Source organism: Zalophus californianus, chromosome 15 (genome assembly GCF_009762305.2).
Source record: "Zalophus californianus isolate mZalCal1 chromosome 15, mZalCal1.pri.v2, whole genome shotgun sequence".
In the NCBI taxonomy this organism is placed as follows: Eukaryota; Metazoa; Chordata; class Mammalia; order Carnivora; family Otariidae; genus Zalophus; species Zalophus californianus.
In genome coordinates, this window is record NC_045609.1 from 12,347,269 (window position 1) to 12,368,223 (window position 20,955).

General features: G+C 41.7%; 1 protein-coding gene across 3 annotated transcripts in view; it reads right to left on the reverse strand.

The window, feature by feature from the left end:
- Positions 1-20,955, reverse strand: part of EDARADD (EDAR associated death domain) — an 82,801-nt gene that overhangs the window by 56,022 nt on the left and 5,824 nt on the right. For 2 of the 3 annotated variants that reach the window (XM_027597235.2, XM_027597233.2), the window contains exon 1: positions 4,236-4,574. The exons of the other annotated variant lie outside the window; for it this stretch is intronic. In XM_027597235.2, the coding sequence (XP_027453036.1) occupies positions 4,236-4,266 (31 nt within the window). In that variant the 5' untranslated portion in view covers positions 4,267-4,574. Of the gene's footprint in view, positions 1-4,235; positions 4,575-20,955 lie in introns of those variants that run through there. 3 annotated transcript variants of the gene reach the window in all.

Sequence of the window (20,955 nt, forward strand, 5' to 3'; positions counted from 1 at the left end):
CTGCCCAACAGCTGCGCTGTTCCTTCCTGACATCTCCCTTCATTAGTCCCGGCAGCCGAGGGCCAACAGTTCCGAGAGACAGTTTCTCCGAGGAAGTTCAAAGGCGGCCTCTGAGGACGTTCTTTGGGAGCCAACAAAGAGGGGAGCGTGTCAGAGCTTCCTGCCCCCCTTCCCGGGGCACCCGGAGCCAAGAGAGTGAGGCCTTGGGAGCTTTCTAGTGACGAATTCAAGGCAATTCTTCAAACTTGGGATTTCAGAGTTAACTTATTTTTCATTCGTGATTATTATTTTTGTGTGTGTGCGATAGCTTTTCTTTTGACCTACAGCTGTTTTCATTCCTGGGTCTGAAGAAGCCCCAGAGTCCTAACCCTATTCGGGACTCCGAAAGCTCTTAGAGCCGCAGGGCGCCTGGGTGGCTCAGTTGGTTAAGCGACTGCCTTCGGCTCGGGTCATGATCCCAGGGTCCTGGGATCGAGTCCCACTCCCTCAGACCCTCTCCCCTCTCATGCTGTTTTTCTCTCTCAAATAAATAAATAAATAAATAAAATCTTAAAAAAAAAAAAGCTCTTAGAGCAGCAATGCTGGGTGGTGGTGTGGACGCAGGATTCATCTCTCCTCTTCCCTGATTCCGCAGCAGCCCCGCTCTGTCATCCTCAGACCTCAGAGCAGGGGGGCTGAACAAGCGGAGGAAGGACCAGGGGCTCAGGAGGGTGCCCACCTAAGAGTGACTTCCCTGGAGGGTGGCCAGGCATTCAGTGTGTAGTCAGGCTCATGCCTACAGAGGGGACAGAGCTGAAGAGGGGCCAGGGAAGGGGAGAGGGAAAAGAGAGAGGGAAAAGGGAGAGCTACAGCATGCCATGGTTCCCGGTGCCTCTGAAGAAGAGCTGGCTGGTCCGGCTTGTCAAACACGGCGCTCACTCTCCGGTCCTGGCTTCTGCTCCCAGTGCTACTGGGCTTTGCCAGGAGGGCAGGCCGCCACCTGGGACCCACCTGAGCCCACAGGAGGGCTGGGAGAGGTAAGATGCCACCCAGCACCGTCCCGAGCTGCTCCCAGCCACCAGCCGTGCCACGCGGTGCAAAAGGGACGCCAGAACAAAGGAAGGACACATGCCCACATTGCCAGTGGCCCTGGGCACTCAGCTCTTGCAGCGCATCGCACCTCCTCCTCAACGGAGGCTTTCAAAGCCTCTTTCTTCGTTCCTGGCTTTCACGTCTGTATGAATGTGAGCCAGATTTTATTCACCTCCGACAGACGATTCTGACTCATCCCGTGTTAGATTTTTATTAGCGCCGGAGATAGAGTAAGATAGAAATGCTGCAACCAGCATGACTATTTTCCTTCTATGTGACCTCAACAGTCTTACACATTTTCTTAGTGTACAAAGCTGTCTCTTTCCATGAAGCTCATAACATGGTCTAGTAGCATGTACACGCCTTCGTTAGATGCATGTGGAGATACAAACGTCTTTTTTTAACCTTACAAGGTGAAGTCAGGGAACACATCTAACTTGAGGAATACGTTTCTAAAATGTCAATCCAAGGAAAGCTTTTTCTGCCCACAGTTTGAAGCGTATGGGGTGAAATTTGTAAATTCTTTCACTCACTTGGTGAGGCAATAAGGAGTTCATCCGGGCTTACTACGTGCCGAGCACCGTGTCAGGTGTTCTAGCTAAAGGGACGCGCACCCTCTCCGAGAGCTTTCGAGGCTAGCTGGGGAGAGACATCAGGGACATAACCACACCGAGAAATGGAGGCCAGTGCTAGAAAGGAAAGAACAGGGTGCATGGAGACTGCATGGGGCTTGTGAGCTCAAGTCTGAAGAATAAGTAGGAGGTAACTGGAGTGGGGAGGGGAGGGAGATGAAGGGGGGGGGCTCTTCCCAGCAATGAGAATCACCTGTGCAAAGGCTCGGCGGCAGGGGCGGGGGACGAGGGCTCTCAGAGGAAAAAGGAGGCAGTGTGATTGAAGGGCAGAGAGGCAGGGGCAGAACAGGCATCAGTCAGTTGGAGGGTAGGGAGAGCCGGATGTGAGGACTCTGGACACCTTCTGAGGACTGAGAACCTGTTAGAAAACCGATGCCGGTTTCTAAGTAGACAAATGACAGGAACTGATATGTCTTTGAAAGGTCACTCTGGCTGCCTTTTGGCGAAGGGGCTGGTAAAAGGCAAGTGCAGGTGTGAACACACCAGATGGCGAGTGCAGGAAATCAGGTGAGGGTGCACGGGAACTTGGTCGGGGGTGTACACGTGACAATGGCCTTTAACAAGTTCCACAAATTGGTACCATCTGTAGCTTCATTACAGCGCTGGAAGGGGTAGGTGGGTGTGTCCCGGAGGTTACAGAAATTACATGAGAAAGGGAAATCATTTTAGATCTTTTTTTTAAACCGGAGGAACCGGCACCTTATTGATAGAATTCCAGAGTGGGAAATGGATGCACATGAGGACCTCTTTGAGATGTCTGAATTTTTTCTTCGACATCTTTCCAAGTGACAAGGAGACCTCGACCTTAGGAGGCCTCGCCCCTCTTTGTAGCCAGAAAGATTTTACCTACAGATTTGGGTTCTTCCTCTTAAATTTAGTCAAGGAGACAGATTCCTTCCGAAGGACACCCTCCTATCATTCTATCCTCTGTTCACGCCTCACGTGCCGGGATTTCCAAGACCTTTTGTTCCAGGTTGTGAGTATCCATTTTGGCAGGGCCGGGCTGACCAAGAACACCATCGTGGGAAATCTAGATCCTGTAGTGCTGTTACATAAGGTCATCTAAGACTGTATTAGCCGCCCTGGTGGTCTCGTCACACTATGACTCACTGAAACTTTTTACACATTGTATCACTATTAAGCTGTAGTTTCTGAGCCTCGCCTTCTCTGGTGCCATTAATTTTTAGGGGCCCAAGCGGACTTTACACTTGCCCTCATTCAAAGGATCTCTGTATCCCCAAGATCTTTCTGAATGCCTTTCACCATGATCCTTGAGTGAGATCTGAGATCACTGTTGGTAAAAATCAGGCCCAATACTTCTTGGCACTTCATCCATTAGGTTCTTGGAAGAGGAGGTAGATGTGGAGGTGAGTGGGGACCAGAGCGGGAGGATTTCTCTCTTCACTTCCCTTTCTGTTTTCCCAAATAATGGGTATGGGGGGGGGGGAAGGCTATCCAATTTATTTTTTTCCATCTCCCGTTTGAAGAATTTAGATCTTTCTTTAGAGTCTCCAGGAAACTCTCCCAAACCCAGCATACCACGATGCCAATTCAGCTGTCTTCTGACTCACCTCCAGATACCGTCTCCTCCTAATTGCTCAAGCCACAGATTAATGGTGGAATGTTCAAGCCCTGCTCAAGCCCAAGCAATAAAATAGGAAACACGTTTATCTAAGCAGTTACATGCAGTTCTATACGGGTATATATGGTTCTCTGCCTAGCCTTTCCAACCTCAGCAAACCAAGAAAAAGCCCCAGTGTGCTCTGGGGAATACATCATTCATTCATTCCTGTGTTCAACAGTCGTGGCGGATCCCGGCCAAGATCGTGGAAGAGCAAGGACAGAGAAATCCTGGGAGGTGAAGTCTGAGGAGGATTTCAAATTCAAGTAAGAGATGAAAGAAAAATCTAGACTCCGTCCTCAGGTACACACACTATTTTAAATTAAGGCTAGAACTAGAGACCACTCTAATCAAAGGCCTCTACAGGTGGGATCCGGCTCTCGCTTTCGTGTATACTAATTTACGAAATAGCTCTGAGGGTCAATATACGGAACAAAACCATTTAATAAAAGTGAAAAGGAGAGAAAAGGAGACCTGGGAAGGCAGGTGAGTGGGGAGGAAGGAAGGGCCAGGGAGGAAAAAATGAAGATCACTCCTTGCGCTCTGGGCTGCCAGAGAGGTTTGAGGGACTTGTTTCAACCTGGGATGCCGAGTCCAGAACAAAAGCGACGAGGCCACAGCGTGGGAAGAGGGAAGGAGCGTCCTCGGCACGCGCGGGGGTGCCGAAGGACCGGGGCCAGAGCGCCCGCTTGCGGGGCGGGGCGGGGGGGGGACCTCGCGCCGCGTACTCGCGGCCCCGGCGCCGCCGCCGTTCCCGGCCCGACCCGGCGCGAACCCGGGTGAGGCGCAGCGTCCGGGAGTCGTCCCGGGGGTCGTCCCGGGGCTCGCGGGAGGCTGGGCCCCGACAGCCCCGCCAGCTCGCGGCCCGCGGTTCCCGCTCCGGGGGAGGGCGCGGCGCGGTGTCACTTTACCTGCGCGCAGAGGGTCGTCCGGAGAAGCCATGGGGCGGGGTGGGGCAGACGGGCGCCCGAGCGGGGCTGCGCGGCCTCGGGATCGGGGCTGGAGAGCGGGAGGCCAGGGAGGGCAGCTCCGGCGGCTCCTGCAGTTGCGACGCGCCCCTCCTCCTCCAGCACCTCCACCTCCTCCCAGACTCTCCGCCGCGTCCTCGTGCTCACTTCCTGCTTCGGCAATTAGCAAAGCCCCTTCTCCGCGCCGCCGCCTCCCTCCCTCCCTCCGGAGGCGCGGGCCGGGGTGCGGGGAGGGGGGGCCCCCGAGGGCCCCTAGCGTCGCCGGCAGCGGGCGTCCTTCCTGCCCCGCGCCCAGGCTCCGCGAGCTGGTGTCGCCGCGCGGCCCACGCGAGTGCTGTCCCGGACTGGCTGCGAGGAAAGGATCAGCCCTAAAACCTGGCGGCAGTCTGGTGTCGCTTTGGGGGCTCCCTAATCGCGCCCGAGGCCCGGACGCAGCTCTCGCAACGCGGCCTGGGCTGGGATGCGTGCCCGTGATCTGCTATTTAAACCGTCTCCTCGTCTTCAGGCAGGGTGGCACACGCGAGTAGCTTCGATCTGGATTTTTGTCATTGGTTATTACATGACCTCCAGGGTAGGTGCTGCACAAAGGGAGTGAAAAGATACACACCCGTACGGCCATTCTAGAAAAATAGCTCGGGGTTCTCTCGGAAATGCGGCATTGGTCCTTAAAAGCAAAGCACTACGGTTTAATTGAAAAGGGATTATGCACCGGTACTTAAGTGAGCACAGATTGGGATCGTTTACCAAGAATATATTTAAAACAGTTCTGTTTTAACTAAACCTATCATCAATCATAAATCTATTACACAAAGGTTACAGGCAATTTAAATTGAATAGCAGTGTCTTAAGGATTTTAAATAATCCATGTCTGCCTTGGCACACGAGAATGGAAAGATGGGAAATGGTTTGTAAGAGATAATATAGCTTTTAGTATACGGTAGCAGCAATTTATCGTAAAGGAGCGGCCTGCAGCTAAATACTCAGCTTTGAAAAATGCAGAAAAGCAGCAAATGTCTACATAACCTCTTGGTCACCAGAGGCTTGCTTTGTGCCTTTCATCATGTTTCATAGTCCTGAGGCCCATAGCGCTCTCTAGTTTATGTCTTATTCTCTGGAATAGGCCATGGAAGAAACACCAGGCTCAAAGAAGAGGGTCCTGCTGGGGTGTCTGAAGAGGGTACAACCTTAAATGGAGCTTTCGGGGGAATTTTTTAGTGGGAGGATAAACTTCCCTTTGGTCTGCTTCTGATAGGAAGGGAAAATTTTTTTAAGAGTATTTTCTCTTCGAATCTATTCTGAGGTTTGGTTTGTGGTTCTTCTGACTTCTCATGAAGATGGAATTATTTCTGAAGTTGGTTGTCAGGAACCGCATATCAAATTGAGCTATCTTGTTAGCAACAGAAGTTCAGGGGTTGCTATAAAGCTGTTTTGCTTTTCAAAACCCTGAACTATAATTCATGTATCATGGCCATTCTTTATTACATCAAACAGGAGAGAGGTGGCAGAAATGCACTTTCGGGTTAATTTTTTTACAAGGAAGGGTGACTATGGACCTCGGTTATTATTCCTATTCCCTTTCATTCAGTTTCCCTGAACCTCCTTTTCTATGAATTGCAACCATAACCCATCATTATCTTTATTGTTGCCACGTGCTTTGTGTACACTACAAATGGGAGGGTTTTTTTTTTTTTTGCAGTTTACAAAAAACTAATTTAAACACACTCATCCACCAGAGTTCCCAAAGGGTTCCCATTTAAACTATTTCCTGTTACATTATGTCATTCTGCTTTTGCTTCTATTGCTGTCTAAATAGTGTTGTAAAACACCCTTTAAAATGGGCATTTTTTAGAAGATTTTGTTTTAAAGATTTTATTTATTCATTTGTCAAAGAGCACAAGCAGGCGGAGTGGCAGGCAGAGTGGGAAGCAGACTCCCCACTGAGCAGGGAGCCCGATGCAGGACTCGATTCCAAGACCCTGGAATCATGACCTGACCCGAAGGTAGACGATTAACCGACTGAGCCACACAGGCGTCCCTAAAGTGGGCATTTTTGACATTTCCTGATAGCACCTACATACTCATGAATCTCAGAATCATGATAAATGGAGATAGTGGGCTTGGTAATCATGGAGTCAAGCATGCTGGATTTGACTCATGGGCCTGTCACTGTGCGTTTGGGTTGCTTGCTAAACTTGCTTCATATAAACCCAAATGTGTAAGAATTTGCAGGATTGTGACAGTTCAGTGGAATAATGTGTCTATAAAAATACCTAAACCAGTGTCTCTCACATAGTAGGTACAAATATACCAGTTCCCTTCCTGCCTTCATTCTGTCTTTGGAATTTCTTCCATTGGGAGAAGTTCCTACTGCCTTTGTTACAAGAAATGAACTGATATTTATTACAGCGTTGGTACATAGCATGGATCGATGCATTGAGTGATAGCATTAACATACTTTTTGAACGGCCTATTGCCCCCCCCCCCCCAAGCACCAAACAAAATGTCAAGCCCTGGGGAAACCAAAGTGAGAAGTCCCCAACTTTTAGGAGTTTAGGTACAGGAGAGATTTGCAAAAACTGTTTCACTGTAGAACCAGGGTAACGAATGGTTAAACCAGGAGGGGAGTGTGTGTGGGAGAAAGGCACTGATGATGTATGAAGCCATTTGGCTGGGTGTTGTCTACCCTCAAAATGACAATGTGCCATGAAAGCTTCCAGGCAAATTTATGACAATATGGCTAACAGCCTTAAGTGGGGGGGGGGGGGGGGGGGGACAACCACACAAAAAAACTGTTGGTCTTGTGTCTTTTCACAGATAATGAGTTATCAAAAATGTTATCTTTAAATGGGGAAAACAGGAACTCAAAATGTATTTCATTTGATTCATCACAGAATATGTTGTTTTTGTTCATTTTACACCATCTTCATTAAGTGTTATTTAAATTTATGCAATCTGAGATAAAATGTTATATTCTTGAGGGTATGTGCATTGTATATAAATGAACCCAGCAATTTGGGCTCCTGGACAGGGTCTGATCTATATAAAAGTGGCTAGAGCTGTAAGGATAGTGCATGGATTGGGGTCTATCGGAGGCTCCTTTTGTTCCAGAATGAAACAATGCCTCCCTCGGTTGCATTTGCTTGATACAGCCTTGTGGAATTGCATGTGGTGGAAGAGGCCTAAATGGGAGTTAATACGTTCGCTTGTCTCTTTAAATTGTGTCCAGAGTGTGTTTAAGGCAGTCGTAGGGGACCTTGGTGGTTTTGCCCTCTGACTTCTCATAATAATGCCCCAGTTTTCTTCCAGAGAATCACCGTTCCCACTTTCAGTCCATGTGGTTAGGCGGTGGCAACTTCACCCTGACTCCTGACTCCAGCAGTTGGCATGTGACCCAGTAATGGCCTTTCAGAACATCACTGGGTGAGTCCGTGAGTCTAGGAGACGCTCGAGACCTTTGCTGGGTCAGTGGGGAGATGGGTCTCTAAATAACTAGCCCACTTGTGCATGGTGGAAGAAATGAGCAGAGCGACACGTCTGCCAGGGTGCACATCACAGAGAGCCTTGAATGCCAGACGAAAGCATTTGAGACTATTTTTTCAGGCAACAGGAAGCCAGGAAGCTAGTCTTGAAAAGCAGCGTATGAAAATTGGTGTTTTGGGAGGATTAGTTGGGCAGCTGTGTGTAGGGTAGGGTGGAGGAAGGAGAGAACGCAATCCTTGAGTGCATTTAATCTTTACAATGCCCTGTAATTTATTACAGAGTTGAATTTGCATCCTTATCCAAACGTGAGGGAAACTCATGTTGGAAAATTGTAAATGTTCTTTTGTTGCCTTTTGAAGCATTCCTTGTCTCACACGAAGTGATTGCTTTACAAATTTGCAGATGTGTGTTAAAATGATGTATTCCAAAATGGTAACAGAGGGACTAAAAAACTTATGTAAGTAAAATATTATCATTTTTGCTGATTTGAAGCCTATTTGACAAGGGGCATAGCATTCTGGTGCATATATTTAAACATGAATAATTCTTAAAGCTTCCTCTACTCACTTATATAAAAGCCCTTTTTCATATGGAAGATTAAATCTCTCTTGCCTACTCCTACCAGCTTACTTTGAATTATTTACCATCCAGAAGCATGAGCTAGAAAACCACAGTTTTTGTGCTGTTTAGTTTTCCACAAAGAGAATTGCACAGTGTGGGTGATTCTCAGTATGGTGTGTTGCTAAAAACATTTCGAATGGATAGGAAGGGGGAGGTGTAGAGAGGTAAGGAGACGGGAGAAAAGGTATGGCTCTCTAATGAGCACTTTATTCTAGAATCTTCCTCCAGCCTCGGGATCTCACCACTCACAAGTGTGTGCTGGTGCCTTGATCTTATGGGCCATCATGCTCAGCATCTTCTAGCTGCTTTCTTAGTGAATATATACGTAACAATTTATTTCTTGCTCTAGATTTTGAAAGAAAAATCTGTTCAGAGGGATGAACTTTATATATTAAAACCTGAAACCCAACTAACTAAAGTCAGCTAGAAGAGATTTTGTTGTTTCTGCTGTTAGAAGAGGACAGATGAGAAGAAAACCTGGTGTTATCAGTGACCAGCTAAAACTTGTATAGTAAGCACCCCAGAGCTTAGTTTCCTGTGTTGTGTACTCCCAGAACGTGGAACACAGGCTCAAGTCGGTGCTTGGAAATCTACAAAATCATCCATCGTTAAATAAATTATTTTAACAACTTGTCATTTAGAATTTATTCTGAGCTAAGACAAGAAGGTGGGCTTAGATCTAAGTGAGTCAACTGAGAAACTATTAGAACGTAAGTGAGTTTAACTTGCAGGAGAGAGAAAGCTCAACATATGGGATCCCAACAGCTTTCTTACAGACCAACAATAACCAACGGTGGGGTTGTGGGGGATGATCCCATTTACAGTAGCAAATAAAGCTATAAAGTTCCTGGGGATAAATTCAATAAAATTATTTAAAAATTGCAAGAACTGAGGCGCCTTGGGTGGTGCAGTTGGTAAGTGCCTGACTCTTGGTTTTTGGCTCCAGTTGTGATCTTGGAGTCGTGAGACTGAGCCCTGCATGGGGCTCTGCGCTCAGCACGGTGTCTGCTTGGGACTCTTTCTCCCTCTACCCCGCCTCTAAAATTAATAAGTAAATCTTAAAAAAAAAAAAATTGCAAGAACCACAGAGCTTTCCTTAAAGACACAAAAAGTAAATCTGACTAAATAGAGAGCTATACCAGGTTAATAGACAAGAAGCGTCAATATTGGGGCACCTGGGTGGCTCAGTCTGTTAAGCATCTGCCTTTGGCTCAGGTCGTGATCCCACTGTCCTGGGATCGAGGCCCGGGGTGGGCTTCCTGCTCAGCGGGAAGCCTGCTTCTCCCTCTCCCTCTGCCACCACATCCCCCAGCTTGTGCTCTCTCTCTCTCTCTCAAATAAAGAAAAATCTTAAAAAAAAAAAGAGGCCTCATTATTATAAAGGCACTCATGATACCCTAATTAATCTATGGAGTTAATAAAACCCAGGCAAGCTAATAAGATTTTTCTTAGAACATGAAACGTTGCAAATGTATATGAAAGGGTAAATAAGAGAATTTTGAGAAAGAATAACAAAAAGGGGGGATTTGTCCTATAAGATAGCAAAATTAGTAAGAAAGACTATAAGAGAGAATGTCTTACCTTCAGTAAGCAGGAAAGGTTTTCTTTTTTTTAATATATATTTATTTATTTGAGAGAGAGCACCTGCGTGCATGTGAGTGGGTGGGTGGGGAGGGGGAGAGGGAGAGGGAGAGGGAGTCTTAATCAGACTCTGTGCTGAGCGCTGAGCCCAACGTGGGGCTGGATCTCTTGACCCTGAGATCACAAGCTGAGCTGAAAACAAGAGTCAGTTGCTTGATTGCATGTGCCACCCAGGTGCCCCAGAAAAGGCTTTTTAAGGCAAAAAAATAAACAGACATGAAAGAAAAATCTAATAAACCTAACTGGATAAAAATTTCAAATTCTGCACCATAAGACAATAGAAAATTATAAAATGGGGGTAAACTTAGAGAAATTAATTATATATAATATTCTATTTTATAACTATAATAAAAGATAAAATTTAATTATAAAATATTTGTATTTCAAATTATAAAACAGAACAGTATATAATATATAATTTATATATATAAAATATAAGATCAGCATCCAAAGTTTTCAGCATTCTTTAAAATAAAGTATGTTAAATGATAATATAAGGTCAGATAAAGACTAGAAAATTCCTAGAAGAAACCTAAATGATCAATAAAAATATGATAAGGTGCTCAACCTTATAAAAATAAGAGAAATACAAATTAAAGCAATAGTGAGCTAGCAGACTGGCAAAAACTTAAAAGCTTGCCAATATCAAATACTGGCAAGATTGCAAAGAAACAGGTCTTTATACACTGTAGGAATGTAAAGTGATATGGTCACATTGGAGAGCAATTTGACCTAAAATTGCTAACTTGGCTAAAATTGACCTAAAATTTCCCTAAAGGAACACTTACATGTGATACAAGGAGGCATGCATAAGAATGTTGGTTGCAACATTGTTGGTAGTAGCAAATATTAGAAACAACCTAAATGTCAACCAATAGGAGAAGGAATAAATATATAATATAATCATGCAATGCAATATTTTACAGAAATTACCAAAAGTAAGCTAAAAAAACATTTTAAGTGAAAAAAAAAGTTGCAATGTGATATGAGGGGTAGACACAAGCCAATCTATGTTTTCTATAACTACGTGTAAAATTTTAAAAAAACGAATACATGTCAACTTTGGAACCAGATTTACCATCCTGCCTGAAATAAGAACAATAAAAAACCCAAGTAAAATATATGAAACAACAGTTTTTAAAGCACTACACATCAGACAAAAAAGGTCAGTGATTCCTAAGAGCTGGGATATAAGGAAGGTGATTCTTTTTTTTTTTTAAAGATTTTATTTATTTATTCGAGAGAGAGAGAATGAGAGACAGCACGAGAAGGGAAGAGGGTCAGAGGGAGAAGCAGACTCCCCGCTGAGCAGGGAGCCCGATGCGGGACTCGATCCCGGGACTCCAGGATCATGACCTGAGCCGAAGGCAGTCGCTTAACCAACTGAGCCACCCAGGCGCCCCAAGGAAGGTGATTCTTATGATTGCCCCGGCTTACTGCCTTGCAGTGCAGGGAAAGGGAACACAGCAAAGCCGTATGACTCCCTGATGGGAAGAGATGTAGCTAGAAGTCACAGGGCAGAATGCTGTAGAGACTTCACAGAAAGTTCCTCAGAGATCCATGGAATGTCCCTCTTGACTACTCAGCATAACATTTACTGATGGATGCATTCATGTTGGAAATGACCCACAGTTGGAGAAAGGATGATTGGAGGGACTATGTCAGAGGATTAGAGGGGACAGTACCTGGTGCTTACTCAGAGCCATGAATAGTGCTTATTCCTACCAACTGGAATGGAAAAAAAACCTTATATTTCATGAGAATTTGGCAGAGTACACAGAAGATCTTGCCTCAGTAGTGGAGAATAATTAGGAGAATAATTATCCCTGGACTGATCAAGCACTGCCCCAGTTCCACCCAACAAATCTTAAAATCAAGACTCAAAAGGATCAAACACTTTTCAAGTAATTTAGCTGCATCCTGAAACGCTCAATAAATACAAATACAAAATATAGAAATACAGAAATATCCAATACCCAATAGGGTACATGCAGTGTCTGGGATACAAAGATTACTGGGCTTCCAAGAAGTAGGAAAACGTAGGCTCATAAGGAGGAGAAAAATTAGGTAATTGAAAATAATCCAGAACTGACACAAATGTTAGACTTAACAGAGAAGGACACTACAACTTTTATTGTAACTGTATTCCATAAGTTCAACAAGCTAAGTAGAGACATAGAAACTATTAAAAAACCGAAAATAAAACTTTTAGAGATTAAAACTGTAACACCCAAAGGGGGAAAAAATACGTTGGTTGGGATTAACAGCAGATAAGATATTGCAAAAGAAAAGATTAGTGACTTTAAGACACAGCAATTGAAAGCATTGAAAATGAACCTCAGAGAGAAAAAATAGTTTTACGAAAATGAACTGTGGGACAACTTCAAGCCATCTAATATTCATGTGCCTGAAAACCCTGAAATGGAAAGATGAAGGGGGACCAAAAATTGTTCGAAGAAATAATGGCTGAAAGGTTTCCATATTGGATGGAAACCTTAAACCCACAGATCCAAAAAGCTCAGTGAACCCCAAGCACTAGAAACATGAAGACAACTTCACCAAGCCCCACATAATCAATTTGCTCAAAGCCATAGACAAAGACAAAGTCGTAAGCCAGCCACAGGGAAAAAAAGATCCATTACAGAGGGACAAAATTAAGAATGACAACAGATTTCTCATCAGAAAGCATGCGAGCTAGGGGACAGTGGAGAAATGTCTTTAAAGAACTGAAAGAAAAAAACACCAGTCAACTGAGAATTGTACACCCAGTAGAAATGTACTGCAAAAACGAAGATGAAGTATTTTTTCGGACATACAGAAGCCGAACAAGTTCATCTCTGGCAGACTTGCACTAAAGGAATTGTTAAGGGAAGTCCTTCAAGCAGACAAGAATATGACACCAGATGGAAATTTGGATCTACACAAAGGAATGAAGAACAAATGATGAATCTGTGGTTACAAAGAAAACAATTTTTCCCCCTCAGTCGGTGACTTTAAAAGCTAATAGATTTTTAAAACAAAGTAGTAACAATGTATGTGGGGTTTATAATATATGTAGAAGTGAAATTAATGTCAACAATGACTCAAAAACCTGGAGGAGAGAAAAGGAAGTATACACTTCTAAGGCTCTAATGCAGGAATTGTTGAAATATCACTTAAGGCTCTACTGTGGTATGTTAAAGATGTATAAATAAACTCTAAAACAACCACAAAAATAATAAATAAGAGTTATGGTTAGTAAGCCAAGAAAGGAGACAATATGAAGTCAGAAATAATACAACTTGGCAGTTTCTTAAAAATAATTAAATATATACCTACCATATGGTCCAGCCATTCCATCCTTATTCATTCAAGAGCAATTAAAACAGGTCTAAAAGAATTGTGCATGAATATAAAACCTAAAACTATAAGCCTTGTAGAGAAGAAAACAGAGGAGAAATTTTTGTGACTTTGGGTTAAGCTAGGATTTCTTAGGTACAACACCAAAAATACATACTGATTTAAAAATTGAAATATTGGACTTCATCAAATTTTTAAAAATATTTATTTGAGAGAGAGAGAGAGAAAGCATGAGTGGGGAGGAGGGGCAGAAGAAGAGAGGCAGGCTCCCAGCTGAGCAGGGAGCCGGGGCAGAGGAAGAGAGAGAAGCAGGCTCCCAGCTGAGCAGGGAGCCGGGGCAGCGAAGAGAGAGAAGCAGGCTCCCAGCTGAGCAGGGAGCCGGGGCAGCGAAGAGAGAGAAGCAGGCTCCCAGCTGAGCAGGGAGCCCGACATGGGGCTCTATCCCAGGACCCTGGGATCATGACCTGAGCCGAAGGCAGATGCTTAGTGGACTGAGCCACCCAGGTGCCCCGGACTTCATCAAATTTTTAAACTTTTCCTTTTCTAAAGAAATTTAGAATAATGGAAAGACCAGCCACTGCTGGGAGAAAATATTTGCAAATCATGTGTTTGACAAAGGACTTTTCCCCAAAATATGAAAAGAACCCTCCCTCAACACATAAAGAAACAAACAACCCAATGAAAAATGGACAAAACATTCAAAGAAACACTTCACCAAGGAAGATGGCAAATAAACACAAGAATAGATACATCACTAGTATTTTAGGAAATTCTAATTAAAACCATAATGAGATACTACTTAACACCTGTTAGGATGACTAAAATTTAAGACGGATTATGCCAAATGTTGACAGGGATATGGAGGAACAGAAATTCTCCTGCCCCAGTGGTTGCAGTGTTGAGTACAACCTGTTTGGAAAACCATTTGGCAGTTTCTTGAAAATTTAAATATACACCTACAACATGCTCTTGCTATTCTACATATTTATCCAAGTTTTTAAAAATCACATATCCAGACAAAGACTTGTGCACAGTTCAGTGCAGCTTCATTTGTAATAACTCTAAACTGGAAACAACCCAGATGTCCATCAACAGGTAAATGGGTAAAAATATTGAGATATACCTTTAGAGTGGAATACTACAAGGTAATAAAAGGAATGAACTATTGTACACATAGCAGCATGGGTGAATCTCAAAATAGTTATGCTGAGTGAGAGAGGCCAGAAAAAAGGAAGAGTATATAATATGTGACTCCATTTATATAAACCTATTGAAATGCAAACTCATGTGTAGTGATAGAAAGCTGATCAGTTGGTGCCTAGGACGGAGGATGGCAGGGAAATATGATTACAAAGGGAAATGAGTAAACTTGGGGTATGGATAGGTTCACCACATAGAGCTTGGGGTAATAGTTTCATAGATGTATATGTATGTAAGAACTTATCAAACTGTACACTCTAAATATGTGTAGTTGATTGTATGATAATTATACCCCAATAAAGCTTTTTTTTTTTTTTTTTAAGGATGGATACATGCCAAACCTATAACAATGGCTAATAATGGCTATCTCTGGGCAACAGGGGAAGACAGCGAGGACTGGAACAGAGTAATGCTTAAAGAGGCTTTAGCTTTTTCTGTAATTTTCTAATTTTATGCATAAATATTTATGTATATATTTTTTAATTAAAAATTTGAATAGAAAATTTGGGAATACTTGTCATAAGGGTGCCTGCTTAACAAAATCAGTCTTGACCTGCCTTGCCCCCCCGCCCCCATAAACACTGTTTCAGGCTGATCTGTTTGCAAAGATTTAGTCACTTGGAAAATTTTCCTTCATTCTCCTCATTTTCCAGACTATGAAATGTTCAATATTGCAGACTATGACATAAATAGGAAAATAATAATTGACTTTTTATCCATTTTACACAAAAAGTGGTGGTTGGCATGTTTGAAATGGTTTGAGACTTTTCCTATCTGAGATTATATACCAATTAGCATTTCATTCCTCTGTGTCACACTATTTTGATCTCTTTTAAAATGCAAATAGTTTCATGCTATTATCAATTATTTTTATCCAATCAGGTTTTCTCTGGGGGAACAGAGGAGCATTAGGAAGAGAGGAAATAATGAAGAGGAGCAAGGAAGTGCACCAAGAGGGAAGGTAGAGGGCACCAAAGGCAAACACAAGTACAGAGGACCTGTGCGTGAACAATCTCAAACAAACATCTGTACTAGCAGTTTCAGTGGAAGCAACGTGTACTTTTTTTATCAGTAAGTTACAGTTGACACAATTAGCATGGAGAGAAATTTAATTCAGTTGAAACAGAAGGGGAAGTTTAAGTTGCACGTTGTAGAATATAATTTCTCATAGGTTAACAGAATTTAATTGACCTTTCTCTTATAATCATTGAGAACTTGCGTTTTAGAAATGCCCATCACCAGCATTTCTATAAAAGCTTTCTCAGTTTCAGGACTACTTATTTCTTTAGTTGAGAGGGTGGACTGTCACTTAACTTGTTTCAACAGGCAACTCCTTATGACACTCAGACATTTTCCATTTCAATCAGTGCAAAGATTTGAAAATGTGGAAGGAGGACTAATCCTCATCACCTCTCTCCTCTCCCATCCTCCTCTCCCAACCAAAAGATCCAATCAATTATGAATATCACAGTCATTTTCTTAATAGAGTTTGGGATTGAGGGTTATAGATGTGAACTTGGATATAAGGAAAAATAATCCAAAGAAGAATAATTTTAAGTGCACAAAGATAATAATTTCAGCTGAAGTATAACTAAGAAATAAGAGTAGAAGCACCTAAATGGTCAATAATAGTAGAGTGGTTGAATTATGATACCTTAATGATAATCACAAAAGTAACAACAATAAAATCATTATTTTGCTTTCAAATACTTAAAACCTTATAATGGCCAGCATGGAGCCTGAAAGTCATCACCACTCCTCCCTGACAACAAGGAAAAAGCTCAACAAACTGGAAAGTCAACAACCCTCCTTAGACCCATCAGAGAAGTGGGGTCACAGGGCAAACCACTGCTTTCAAAATTGGAGAAACCAACAGGCCAGTACAGAGGATTACAATCTACCAGAACAGAAACCCATAAACAGAAACCTTCATTGGAATTAATATCAAGGCAGGAAAACCTGCACTGTAATTGATCAATTGCGGAAGGCTCAGTATGGATTTCTGAGAAATAAAAACTCCATGGGTGACCACACATTTTTATGAATTTTACCTCATAAGTTTGACCAGGTTCTCACAGTGAGTATCAGCAGCAAGAGGAGAAATGGAATAATTTTGAAATACCCACAGCATTCTGTTCTTAAAAGGGCCTTCCCTTCAGAGGAACTATTCTACCAGAGTCGAAACTATTGGGGTTTTATCACAGCCTAACCAACCTGGAAGAAGGAAATGTCCAACTTCAGCTGACTCTAACCTTTCACATGGGGGAAAGGAACAACCCAACTCCAACCCACTCTAGCAATTTTGTCTCATCTCAGGGTGAGAGTGGACTGAGAAGCATTTGTGAAGCTTGCAGTCCAGAGGCACAGACTCACTAGAAGACTGAAAGCAAATAATATGACTACAGAATGCTTCCTCTCCCCCACACTCACCACCACATTACTGAAGGCCTATATACTGCAGTTGCTTTTACCTAGTACATCATCAGGAAAAAAATTACAAGGCATACTAAAAAGGCAAACAACAGAGTTGGAAGAAACAGCAGTAGAACCAGCCTCAGATTTGGCAAGGATGTAAATTATCAGACAGAGAATTGAAAACTATGATCAATATGTTATGGGCTCTAATGGATAAAGTAGACAGCAGGCGAGAACAGATTGGCAACTTAAGCAGGGAGATGTAAATTCTCAGAAGAAATTGTTTTTAAATGCTAGAAATAAAAAAAAAAAAACCCCACTGTAACAGAAATAAAGAATGCCTTTGATGGGGTCATTAGCAGATGGGATAGGGCTGAGGAGAAAAACTCAGAGCTTCAGGATAAGACAGTAAAAAAATCCCAAAATGGAAAAGAAAAGGGAAAGAAGACAGAAAAAGAAACTAGAACAAAATATTCAGGAACTGAGAGGTAGCTACAAAAGTTTTAACATCCATGTAATGGGAATATCAGAAGGAGAAGAAAGACAGAAAGGAACAAAAGAAATATTTGAAGGGATAATGACTGAGAATTTATCTAAATTAGTATCAGAGACCAACCCACAGATCCAGGAATCTCAGAGAACACCAAGCAGGATAAATGACAAAAAGAGAAAATCAAACCAAACCAAACAAACAAAAACTGTACCTAAGTGTGTTATATTCAAACTTTAGAAAAGTAATGATAGCGGTGCCTGGGTGGCTCAGTCGGTTAAGCATCTGCCTTTGGCTCAGGTCATGACCTCCGGGTCATGGGATTGAGCCCTGCGTCAAGTTCCCTGCTCAGCAGGGGGTCTTCTGCCTCTCCCTCTGCCCCTCCCATCGTCCCTGCTCTCTCTCTTGCTCACTCTCTCCCTCTCTCAAATAAATAAATAAAATCTTAAAAAAAAGAAACTTATTTTAAATATAAAGACACATATATAGATTAAAAGTAAAGGGATGGAGATACATATACCATGTTAATGCTAATAAAAAGAAAGAAGGAGTAGCTATATTAATTTCTGACAGAGCAGACTCCAGAGCAAAGAAAGTTATCAGAGATGAAGAGAGGCATTACATAATAATAAAGCAGTCAATTTTCCAAGAAGACTTAACAACTCTTAATAGGTATGTGTCTAACAACAGAGCATCAAAATGCATGAGGCAAAAACTTCTAGAACTACAAGGAGAAATAGATGAATTCATTATTACAGTTGGAGAATTCAATACCCTCTGTCAGAAATGGGCAGATCTAGTAGAAAACCAGTAAGGACATAGTTGAACACAACAGCACGATTAATCAAGTGGACATAATCAACATCTATCAACTATTTCATTCAACTACGGCAGAATACACATTCTTGATAAAGAACATGTACCAAAAAATACAATTAACATTACACTTAATGGTGAGAAACTAAGTTTTCCTGCTAGATTAGGAACAAGATAAGGATCTACATTCTCAACACTCCTTTTTAACACTGGAAGTCTTAGGTAATGCAATAAGACAAGAAAAGGAAATAAAAATATACTGATTGGGAAGGATGAAATAAAACTGTCATTGTTTGCAGATGACATGGTCATTCATGTAAAAAAATTGTCAAAGAATTGTCAAAAAATTCCTGGAACTAATAAGCAATTATTGCAAGGTTGCAGGATACAAGGTTAATATAAAAAAGTCAATCGCTTTCCTGTATACTAGCAATGAACAAGTGGAATTTGAAAATTAAAGACACAATACCATTTACATTAGCACCCTCCAAAATGAAATACTTACTTATAAGTCTAACAAAATATGTATGACATCTATATGAGGAAAATTATAAAACCCAAAGAAATCAGAACAACTAAATAAATGGAGAGATACTCCATATTCATGGATAGGATGTCAGTTATTCTCAACTTGATCTATAGATTCAACAGAATCCCAATAAAAGTTCCAGAAAGTTATTTTGTGGATATCAACAACCTTATTCTATGTTTTATATGGAGAGGTCAAAGACTCAGAATAGCCAACACAATATTGAAGGAGATAAACAAAGACTGATAAAAATCAACTTCAAGACTTACTATAAAGCTACAGCAATCAAGATAGTATGATTGGCAAAAAATAGACCAACAGATCAATGAAACAGAATAAAGAGCCCATAAATAGACCCACATAAATATCGTCATATAGTCAATTGATCTTTGACAAAGGAGCAAAAATATTATTTTCAACAAATGCTGCTGGAACAACTGGACATCCACATACAAAAAAAAAAAGAATCTAGACAGAGACCTTACACCCTTCAGAATTAACTCAAAATGGATCGTAGACCTAAATATAATTGCAAAGTTATAAAACAGATGACAACATTGGAGGAAACCTAAATGACCTTGGATATGGCAATGAGTTTTTAGATACACACCAAAGGCATGATCCATGAAAGAAGTAACTGATAAGCTGGACTTCATTAAAACTGAAAGCTTCTGTTCCGCAAAAGACATTGTCAAGAGAAAGAAGAGAAGCCACAAACTGGGAGAAAAATATTTGCAAAAGACATAGCTAATAGAGGACTGTTGTTAAAAATAGACAAAGAGCTATTAAAACTCAAACATAAGAAGATGAACAACCCAATTTAAAAATTGGCAAAGGACTTGAACAGATACCTCACTGAAGAAGATATAGAGATGCCAATAAGCATATGAAAAGATGCTCCAATGCTCCACATCATGTATCATTAGGGAATTGCAAATTAAAACAATAATGATATATCACTACACATCTATTAGAATGGCTAAAATCCAAAACATTGACAACATAAAAGGCTTTTGATGATGTGGAACAAGAGAAACTCTTCATTCATTGCTGGTGAGAATACCAAAATGGTGCAACCACTTTGGAAGACAGTTGGGCAGTTTCTTACAAAACTAAACGTACTCTTACCACATGATCCAGCAACTGTGCTCCTTGGTACTTATTCAAAAGAGTTGAAAACTGTGCACACAAAACAACCCCACATACAGATGTTTATAACAGCTTTACTCATAATTGCCAAAAGTTGGAAGCAACCAAGATGTCCTTCAGTAGGAGAATGGGTAAATTGTGGTACATCTAGACAATGTGATATGATTCAGCAATAAAAAGAAATGGCTATCAAGCAATGAAGAGACATGGAAGAAACTTAAAATTCCTATTAATAAGTGAAAGAAGTCAATCTGAAAAAACTATATGCTGTATGACTTCAACGATATGACATCCTGGAAAAGGCAGAACTATGCAGACGGTAAAAAGGTGAGTGGTTTGTAGAGCACAGAGGATTTTTAGGACAGTGAAATCATTCTGTATGATACTTTAATAGTAGATACATATCACTACACAGTTGTCAAAACACATAGAATGTACAATACCAATAGTGAACTCTAATGTAAACTGTGGACTTTGGGTGATAATGATGTGTCAGTGTAGGGTCAGTGCATGTGACAAATTATCACTGTGGTACAGGATGTTGACGATGGGGAAGGCTGTGTGTATGTGGGGGAAGAGAATTTTACTGTGATCCCTAAACTGTTCTAAAACATGAAGTCTATTTAAAAAAAAATTTGTAATGCAAGACAATACAAAACAAGAATGCATATCAAGAGAGAAATAATGTTTAAAGGGGACAAAAAGCTTGAGTAATGTGTACCTAGGGATTTTTGGTTGTACATTTGTAGGAAGTTCACATTGTTGTTAGCAATTGTTTATCTGTCCAAAGCAGAAGTAACACAAATAAATAGTGACGAAAACTCAAAAACATAACGTTCAAAAATGCCATCTATGGGCTCTTAAGAAATGGAACAAAATTATTTTCCATCCAATACTTCTTGGCTTTATAAGGGTTGTGAGGAATGAAGGACAGAATTTAAAGTCAGCTTTATGATTTTTAAAAGATCAGATAATGTGTTCTA